This window comes from Pygoscelis adeliae, unplaced genomic scaffold (assembly GCF_000699105.1).
Source record: "Pygoscelis adeliae isolate BGI_AS28 unplaced genomic scaffold, ASM69910v1 Scaffold220, whole genome shotgun sequence".
Taxonomy (NCBI): Eukaryota; Metazoa; Chordata; class Aves; order Sphenisciformes; family Spheniscidae; genus Pygoscelis; species Pygoscelis adeliae.
Window position 1 is genome coordinate 1854280 of NW_008824049.1, and position 10441 is coordinate 1864720.

General features: G+C 46.4%; 1 protein-coding gene across 1 annotated transcript; it reads left to right on the forward strand.

Annotated features, from left to right (window-relative positions):
• Positions 1-365: 365 nt before the first annotated feature.
• CLDN11 (claudin 11) lies at positions 366-9914 on the forward strand. Its single transcript, XM_009333576.1, has 3 exons — positions 366-591; positions 3402-3566; positions 9682-9914. Exons 1-3 carry the CDS (start codon positions 366-368, stop codon positions 9912-9914), a joined length of 624 nt encoding a protein of 207 aa, XP_009331851.1.
• The last annotated feature ends 527 nt before the right edge of the window (positions 9915-10441 follow it).

Here is a 10441-nt window from a genome sequence, read left to right on the forward strand (position 1 = left end):
TAAAGCAGTCTGGTTTGTTTTTCAAGCACGGGTGGGTGTAATTCTGCGTCTCCTCCTCTCCACACCCTCCTTCCCCTCTGAGTCTCTTGTTGAACTGGCAGAAGTTGGGGCTCCCTGCTCGCTCCTCCCATGCGTTATGGGGCTGGAGGCAGCCCTAACCCCTCCCAGGGAGGGAGCTGGGCAGAGGCAGCCGAGTGCCTGCAGCAGCACTCAGGGACCTCTTCCTACCAAACTCCCGTCCCTCCTGCTCGCAGCTCGCAGTAGGTCCCAGCAGCGGGGACCCGCAGCAGGGAGGTCGCCAGCCGGCTTTGCTGAACCCCTGCGGGCGCTCTCCTGCCCAGCTTGCCCCCCACCAAGGGGTCGACATGGTGGCCACCTGCCTGCACCTGGCCGGATTTGTCTGCAGTTTTATAGGGTGGATCGGGGTGGTTGTGGCAACGGCCACCAATGACTGGGTGGTGACTTGCGGCTACACCATTACCACCTGCAGGAAAATGGATGAGCTGGGATCCAAGGGGCTGTGGGCAGACTGTGTCATGGCGACAGGTCTTTATCACTGCAAGCCCCTCGTGGACATCCTCATACTGCCAGGTACGTGTGCCCCGTCCTCCCCCTTCCCACCTGGAGGTGAGGAGTGAAGCCTTGCTCTGAGCAGTGCAGGTCCTGCTGCTGGAGGAATTGATGGCGAAGCTCCTTCAACTTCATCAGCGCAGGAGATGGTCCATTAAATATGCCAAAGAATGTGTATGATAGTTTTTAACATGATTCTCATTAAATTATATCTGGTTTTAATCATACCGAGGTATCGTGTTATCTGTGGCTATTAAAGTCCAGCTAATGTTTAATCATTGCTCTTGGTAAATGCTTGCTGTTCCTTTCGCATCTCGTATCCAGATTGCATTGCAAAACATATATAGCATATTGAGGTATAATAGAGTACTTTGAGATTTAATAGAGTATTTTGAGTTTTGCTTGGAGATGATGATGAACTATTACAAATGTTAAGGTTCTATGCTTTAAAATGATTTTGAGTGTAATGAATCTTTCAGCATCTATTATTAATGCTGCTATGGCTTTTAATCTTTTGGAAGATTGTCATTAGTCCTGATGGTCTTGTGCTTCCCACACGTTCTAAGGCGAGACAGAACTTTTACACGGCAAACATGTAACTGCATTTAACTTGTCTTGATATTTTCTAATTATATAGTAATTTTCATCTAGTTTACTGCAAAGCAAAAATTAAGCAAGGTGTTTCATCAGTATTAATACAACTTTTGAGCTAATTAAACCTGCCAAAGTCTTGTGTGGTCTTGTCCCTGTAAGTTTAGTTAATGATCTTACCTGTTTCAATCACTGTTAGCTCTGTAGCGCTTCTTCATTCTGCTGTTTCAGATTGCACCTCCTCTAGCATTTCAGAGATGCCTCTTCCAAAGCTGACAGGGTAGAAATAACCATTCCTCGTAGTTTTCTTTCATGTTTCCTTACTTATTTTTTTAAACTGTTGTGAAAATAATTTCACAAGAGGTTAGAAAGATTATTCACGAATTTCTCTCTGTTACAGAGCGTAGTCTATATCACATATTGCTTAGCAATATTGAATCTCTCAGACTAGCTCCTATTCTCCCTTTCTCTGTGTATGTATACTTTTATTTTAGTAGGTTTACCTTCCTTATTGCTACTATTGTTCAATATGATCCGGCACAGAAGAACGAGAAAAGGCTTGCCCCAAAGAAACATTATTGAATGAAAATTAATAAATAGGTAAATAGGTCTTTCAGCAGCAGAAAGCAATGCTTCTCTCCAGCAGAAACAAATCACAAAGCAAGATGCTTCTGCTTGTAACCCATTTGATACCCACAGCTTTCCATGGGAGAAAAATTTATCCTGGTGTGCCCGATAGCTGAAATCTATTTAGTGTCTTTCATTGCCTGAGTCAAGTCTTTAAAACCAATGTGTGTGTGTGTATTCTTGTTTAATCGGGATTGATTGCACAGAAACCACACTGGGCACTGCCAGCTCCTTTGTTTAGGGTCTCATTTTTTCCCCTGGACTCTTCAGGTAACTTCTTTTGTTAAGTTTCCTCCTGAAAAAATCAAGCAAATATTCAATATACACAGAGTCTGCATTTCCAGGAACAGTAAAATCCTCATTCCTGGTGTCTTACCTGTATGTCAGCGGGACTTGCTTGAGGCCCCTGTTTGCTGATACTGTTTGAGGCATCACGAAACTCCATGTCTGCATGTGGCAGCTTCATTTTGTTAATAAGAGGGGAAAGAGAGCCAGCATACTCACTCTGCTGAGACTGTCCCAAAAGCTGGTGGAGACTCACAAGGCCCTGGATCAAATCTGACACTGATTCTTCTTCTTTTGCATGCAAGTAATGACCTGTTTTTATTTACCTGTATTTTATATATAAATTATCTATATAAACATATATAAAAATTATCTATTAAAATTATATATAAATCATATATATAAATATAAAAAGATTGATACAGTATTATACAAAGTTCCTCACAGACTGGTAGAAATAGCACGTCCCTGCCCAGCACGCCCACAGTCCCCATCCCCTGTTGTTCCTCACTGCCTTGTGTTAGGCTGCTGCTGCACAGGGGCAGGCAGGAGCGGGGTGGTAACTGATGAAATGCCAGGAGATCCCGTGATATCCGTAGGGACCCAGAGGAATAACGTGGCCCTTGGTTCTGGCAGCTCAAGCAACTCTGCAAGGTGCAGTCATTGCGTCTCCCTATGGAAGAGCTGTGCCAGTGGTCAGCTCAAGCCATGGGACCCCTCTGAAACCCCGCTAGCAGGCTGGGCTCCTGGGGTGCAGCATCAGGGCGTGGCTGTGGTTGGTGAGCGTCCCTCCTCCTCCCAGGTCAACAGTCCTCAGCTCCTCAGGGCAGCTGGTGGTCGTATCTTATGGACCTGCACGTTTCAGTAGTGGGTCTTCAACTATTCAGCCCTCCTCTGGGTGACTCTGGACCTCCTCTGCTCACAGCAAGCTGTTCTTTAAGACTTTAAATTCTTATTATTTAACCAAGGCTGTCTTTGTGAAGATATAGGAAAACTCCTTCCCAGCTGTTTCTCTTACTTTCCCTTCCCATATTTCCCAGCTCCATGATTTCTCAGTGTCTTGCTGGGAAGAGCTTGTGTTTTCCAGGCAGTGCTATTTGTTAGTTGGAAAAATTTGAGCTTGCACATCCCGTGTTCATGCACTACTCACCGTACTGCAGTCTCACTGTCTTACGCCTGGTGAAGATTTAATTGTTTACACAACGGATTGAACCTGTCTCCCATACTCCATGCAAGTCTTGGGAGCTAATCAAACAGAGGCCTTTGTCCAAAGGTCTCCTTCTCTTGTGCTGAATAATCAAAAGCCTCTTTCCTTGCCTTGCCAACAGGGTATGTCCAAGCATGTCGAGCACTGATGATTGCTGCCTCTGTCCTGGGTCTTCCTGCTATCTTCTTGCTGATAACGGTCTTGCCCTGCATCCGGATGGGCCACGAGCCTGGAGCTGCCAAGTACCGGCGGTCCCAGCTGGGAGGCATCCTCATCATCCTCCTGGGTAAGGCACCTGCCGGCCCCGCTTGTGTGCAGAGCTGGAGGTCGTCTTCTGCTCCAGGATGGTGTGGTGCAAGCTGGTTGCACGTGTTCACCTGAAAGCATGGTTGTCCAGGTTGGGCTGACCCTGAAGCTCTCCAGCATCGCTGCAGTCTGTGGGGCGAACAAAAGGCACGAGCAGGAGTGGGAGGACAAAGACAGGAGGCAGGGAGCAAAGCAGAGAGAAGAGGGGAGGGCTGCGAAACCCTACTTGCATTGTCTTGTGGAGTTCTCGAGCACAGCCACCGCCTGTGCCTGCAGGAGGGCGACAGCCGTCGCAAACAGGCAGCTGCCTGCGGGCACTGGTTTCGCTGGTTCGCTGTGGAAGCGATGTTATTTTTGGAAAAGGGTCTAAACTCCTAAGCTGCTTGCAGGGAAAGGATAGCCTCCGAATTTTCCCTGGGCATCGCAGATACAGCTGGGTCAAAGTAAGCTGAGGTGTTTGGTGAGGAAAGTCCGCGGCTGAGGGGGTGCTGGTGCTGTGGGGACAGTGGGGCAGGGAGTAAGGAGGTGGCATGGACCTGGGAAGAGGGCTGGCATGTCCCCTGTGCCTCCCAACCCCCGCTAGCCAGCCTTGCCTTTGGCCTCCAAGTTCCCCTGGGAATTTCTTGCTGTCCTTAGTGCCTGCGGAGGAGATTGTTTTGAGCAGCACACACTGTGGAGCTCATTGTCCCCAGTGCAACACCTGCATGTTCTTGAAGCCTCGTCATCTCAGCAACAGGCTGCGGTGCCTTGTTTTCACCCGTCTGTGTGGCAGAGGAGGAGGGGTGAGGGAAAGTGGCCTCTTTGTGTGGCTCTGCTGGTCACTGGCGGCCAGTGCTGACATCATGCCCGTCTTCTTTCTTCTTCTGCTCCTTATTTTTTTTCAAGTGGGCACTGGATATAGCTGCACGCTCGGAGGGGCTGTCCTCTGGATGCTCCTTCCTTGTAAGCAGTCCCTCCTCCGGTGCCTTGGTGAGAAGCAGTTAGTACAAGTCAGTACATCTGAAATTTAAGGGACCGAGACCAAGGAGCTCCTTCAATGCCTGTGGGGTTTAAGGGCATGTTGCCACAGCTGGAAGTCCTAAAATCAGCTTTATAGGGCCTGTTTAGGACATCCTAATCATGAATGGCCATGTCAGAGAGCTGTTGGAATGTGACATTCATCCCTGTCCCAAAACCTTGAGTCACATATTTGGGCTTGGGAAAGTGAAAGAAAAAGATTTTTCTGCCTGTGAATGAAATTTTAGTGCCAGAGGGGTCTGCTCTGCCGGATTTCCCCGGCGCAGGATGGGGGAGGCCTAGCAGAGCTGTACTTTGTCACAAACAAAAGCGACTTTTTGGTTCCAGTCAAGGAGAACCATGCTGTAGATCAGCCCCGTTTGCATGGCTGCAGACGTGGAGGCAAGAATATTGCCCTTAAATCTGCTTTGCCGAAGGGCATCAGGATTACAGGACCAGCACATGTGGCAAACAAATTGCAGTGGCAGTACTGGGTAACGCTGCATTAGAACAAGTGAAATCTCATATCTTGCAGTGTTGCACCAGGGGTTTGGGGTCTAGTGTGCCACTCTCCTATCCTGGTCTTGCTGTGGTATAACACCAGGGAGGAGAATAGATGTAAGAGAATGGAGGAGAGGGGTTGCAGTGCTCCATAAGCCAGGCTCCTCTCTGCCTCAGAACGTGGTTTTCCCACTAAGTAGATCCTGTGAGGAAAGGAAATGTGTGTTTACACAGACATTGGCAGACAAATGCTCTTTGGGTTGGATTTGGTCTTCTTACTGATTTTTACCCCTGTGAGTTTTGAAGCATCTGCAGGTGAAGTGGTTTGCCCATGTCACTGATGTCCTGAATGATCTGGGCTGGGAACAACAGCCTGGTCACAATGTTTTAGTCACAATTACAATAATGCTCTTTTTGTCAGATCACAAATGAAGAAAAATAAGCTCCTTTTGCTCTTAAGTTTTTTTTAAAAAAAAAAAACCCAAACCAACCCACATTTATTTTTACAACCCCCAAATTTTTCCAGGCTGATCAGCAAGACAGTCCCTTTGGAAGAAGAATAATGTACAGAGCTTGGGACTTTGACATTATTTAAGCTGATTAATGATCTGTTATTTGCAAAATGAGGTGTTACCATTCCAGAGCATTTAATAAGCATGCATCAGGCCTCGAAAGTCATAGTACTGACTTAAAATTAATTATATTCTAGAAGTAATATGCCCTGGACTGTTCTTATTTACCCTCTGGCCACTGAAGTCTCGTTTGTGGTTTTCCCCAACCGCATGGGTTCCAGCCTTTTCCTCTCAGTGGAGACCAACTCCCAGAGCTCTGGTTAAAAGAAAACAAACCCCAGAACACTCACTAACATAGCAGAAGTAGAGAGTGGAGATGTGATCAGGAAAGCTGGCCCCATGGCAAACTTCACTTGTTGCTCGGGGAAGGGATGGCAGTTTGTCACTGAAATTTATTAAAAAGGAAAACGGGGGTTGAAACAGTGTGGAAAAAAAACCCCAACCAAACAAAAAAAAGTTGAAAACTTGCCAGGAAAACAATGGGCTCAGATATTCCATTGATTTTTCTGTCTGCTGATAATAGCAGGCTGCAGAGTGCAACCGGTGTGCACACCCTCCTATCCTGCCTGCTGATGTGTTTATGTCTTTGCTTGATCCTATCTGTCCAAGAGAATTGATTTATTGCCGAAAACACCCATCAGCAGAGGTTTGCTCTGAGCCAGTATGAAAACATTTCATATGCTAGTGTTGATGGAAAAACCCTGGCCCATCCTGTGCTCTTGATACTAATTTGGGGGACCCCGTGCTGGTAACCAAGCGGGCATTTTCCTAATGGAGGTGAGGGATTCGAGACACTGGAGAGCACAGATGAAAAATACGTTAGTTATTGGCAATTACTACTGCAAAATGACCCTATTAGCTATTGTATACTAAATAAAGGATATTAGTAAGTTTTTCGGGACACTGCATGAGATTTACTTGTAAAACCATAGATATCAAGATAAAAAGATTGCCTTGAACGTGAAAAAAAAATAATCATGGATATCTATTATTTCAACTAAATGCTTTGAAAGAGAAATCTGCGTGACTTTGAGCCAGCAACTCAGAATGATTAAATTTAGCTGCGAAATAGAAGTATTCTTTCTTCTGCAGAAAGCCTTTAACTTACTGTTAAGGAATTTGGCAGGGACTCACTGTCCCCTGAGTTAGAGTAATCCTGCTCTATCTCCCCCACCTCTCCAAGCACCTTCTGTGCTTCTTGTCTATGTGTACTTCCATCAAGGACTTAGAAATGCTGGGAGCCTGGGATGTGTCCCTACGGATTCACAGTGGTCTGACAGAGCAAGGACAACCATACCATCTATTACTGAGATGACTTTCACAGGTAGAGGCAGTGGCTTTTACAGGACTGCCTACTCTAGCTGCAAAAAGCAGGCAAGCTTTCTCGTATGTGTGTGCCCCAAAACATGCCTGTTTTTCCAGCTAACATAGTTGGTCTAATAGAAAATATTCCTTCTGTTTGCAGACTTTCTTTTACTTTTCGGCTAGACTATATTGACTACAGCAGCTCTACTATCTGAAGACATTCATATTTAGGGAGAGGCAAAGGGTGTCTCAGTATCAGCACAAAAGAAAAAGAGTAGTAATTTCTATTCAAAGAGTTTGCCCTTGTAGGCAGCTATTTTAGTACTTGAAACTTGCCCTAAAATGCCTTTTCCAATCCCTTTGGGATTCTTGGCAAATCAACTTTTTTTCAGCCTTCCTCTGTGATACAGCTAGACCAAAATTTGAGTTCACCAGGAAATATTGCAATTGCAGACCGTCCTTTTCACATCTTCTTGGAGGATTTACAACCCAATCTAATCTATGCAGGGCCATGAAATCCAGTCCTGTTTCAGGGTGTTCCTCTTGCTGAGCAATGGGGTCACTGGTGACTGACGGCAGCTGGTAGCCTCCGAAGACAGAGAGGTCAAACTAACCCATGCAAAGTCCTTGGCCTGTGTTTCGCAGCTTTCTAGTATTGTCAGCACTAAAATAAGGTGGTTTTACATGTAGTTGAGCCACATGCACAAGAGATGCCATTGTGTTAGCATCCCTGAGAGCTCTTCTCACCCCAGTGCAAGTGCTTTCTTCGGTCCTGTGTTGTGGGGGAGGGTCTGGATAGATAAGGCTCTTATAGTCTATGGACATATATATATATATATATTTACTGCTGACAGGAAAAGAAAAGATGATTGTGTTTTTTCGGACAACAAAGAAGCTTTTTCTCCAGGGCCCATTAGAATGCTTTGTGGATTCCCAACTGATACATTTTTGTTTTAAAGCGTTAGAGGCTCATGAGCTGTTTGCAGGACTGATCCACACACAGGAGAAATGCTGTTCTCGCCTCCCTGCCTTCTCCAAAAATTCCTTCCAAAGCCGCAGGGTCCTTACTTTGAGGAGGCCCAAAATTATTACTGGCTTTATTAGCATCCTTCAAATGTTCTTCTCTTTTCCATAAGAAAATATTTTCTCTCACAATAACTGCAGCTATTGGGGATGGGTTTTCTGCTGTACTGGCCAGGAGCCTATGGTTTGTTCTCCATTTTAACTAAACAATTTTATTTTTAATCTCACCCCCTTTTTTTTTTCCTCTTGCAACCTTAACTTTTTGACACTGCCTCCAGATACCTTTTAATGCGGTCAGTGGAAATCTGTAATGCTGCCACGGTCCTGTTATTGTTTTGCTCTGATTCTCTGATAGCCACAAGGATGGAGTCTTGCACAGCTTGTCCCAGAGGCAAGTAAATATTGACAGATTAATTCTTCTCAGATGTACAGGCCATAAAGGGGTATTGTTTTAGGACCTGCTCCTGTGAGGTGATTAATACCATCAACTCCCGTTGCACTCAGTCCATGTGGGGACTTTGCAGGATGGAGGTAGGACCCTCAGTGAGGGTAGCGAGTGTGACCTTGTGTAGCACAAGGAGAATGCAGGGCACGTGTTTTCTCCCTGCTTGGAGCAAACCATGTGTGTGTACTGCACACTGAAAACATTGTGATCTCTAGCCTGGCTGCCCGCAAAGTGCTGAATTTGAACCTGCTTTACTGTCCTGAGGGTATCTACTTCACACGTTACCTGCCTAGCAGTCCTTGCAGCACCACCGTGGCAGCCTTCCTGCTTTTCATGGAAAAAACCTATGGAATTTCAAGCAAAATTTGAAGTCCTCAGTCATTTTTTGACCCACTGTAGACTCTAGGTAAAATACAGTTTTCCCTTCAGATGAGGTCCCATTTCTATTCAATTCAATAGGCTTCTGAAAAGCCCTGCTGGGTTTGTCCCCATCACTTGATATAGAGAATTTTCCATAGGGAAGTGGAATCTGCTTTCCAGAGTTTTCAGACACTTCCTTCTCCATAAAAAAAAACCAGTAATGCTGTACTGCTGCTTATTTTGCCTCTGCCCATTTTCTGCTTGTATTTTATAAACCTTACTCTGCCTTGCTAAGTGCTGGGATATTTCGTTAATGTTTATGTGACCATTCAGTAGAGCAACTGCAGTGATGCTGATTGACATGGGCTGAGGACATAGCACGTGAGTTCATGCAGAAATAGTGATTTAAACCAGTTGACTCTGGGCCACCGATTTTACTGTCTCACCAATGCATATGGCTTTCCTGGTCTTGCTTCATATCTAATCTATTCCTAATTCTGCAGCTTGCCAGAGCATCGATTTCAGGGATGACTTTCATTCTTCCCCCTTAAAGATCTTTCTAGGGGACAAATCTGTTTCCCTTGTAATAAATGTATCAGACTGTGTCAAGCAGCAGTTGTTTTTCCTTTTTGTTTGTTGGTGCCTGAGAGAGATGGCTGTTCTCTCTTGATCTCTCTCCCCGTGAGGCTCCCATGCTGCCTCCTGCTCGGAGATGTCTTGGACCAAGCCCTGACGCTGATGCTCCTGGGCCCCACCGTGGGACTGCAAGGGAGAAGGGATGGGCTTCCTCTCTGTCCCCTGTCCTGCAGAGCCTTCCCTCCCCTTTGGTGTGCTTTGTGTCCCCGTGGAGGAGTTACATGCTAGAGTTACCTTTCCTTTCCGTCTGTCCCCAGCCATGTGTGGCGTCGTTGCGACGATCTGGTTTCCCGTGTGCGCCCACCGTGAGACCACCATTATGAGCTTCGGCTACTCCCTGTACACGGGCTGGATCGGCTCTGCCCTCTGCCTCTTCGGTGGCTGCGTCATCGTCTGCTGCTCGGGGGATGCCCAGACATTTGGTGAAAACCGTTTCTACTACGCCTCAGGATCCAGTTCCCCTACCCACGCGAAGAGCGCTCACGTGTAAGCATCCTGGGGACGTCCCACGGCTGCCGTTGGATGCTTTGGCTGGTGGGTGTGTGTGCCCTGGGTTTGCTTCTACTGACACACACTGCTGTCAGGCTCCCAGGGGAAGATTTAGAAAAGCAGCACAAATGTCTGGTAGTTTGAAGCATTATCCTCCCCATCTGTTCCCCCCTTCTCTAGAAAGAAAGCTCCAGCCGGCCCTACCTCTTGGTCCTCCCCATTTTGTCCTGACTACCTGCCCCATCTTCTTGCAGCCAGGATGACTCGGATGGTTTGGGGTTGTCATGTGGGTTTTAGGGTTTTTATTTTATTTTCTAGCTCCCCTGATTATAGGAGAGTTTAAAGCAATAAAACAGAAATGAGAGAGACACTTTCCCGTTGTTAGAAGGACTCTGGCAGCTTCTCCCACCATGTCACTATTTGCTTTCCCCTGTTCAAGGTCACTGCTTTGGCGCGGTTTGGGCGAGAGGGTAGGGAGGAAGGCTGTACTCTCCAACTGGGCAAATGTTTCTCTTTTGGAACAAGAGT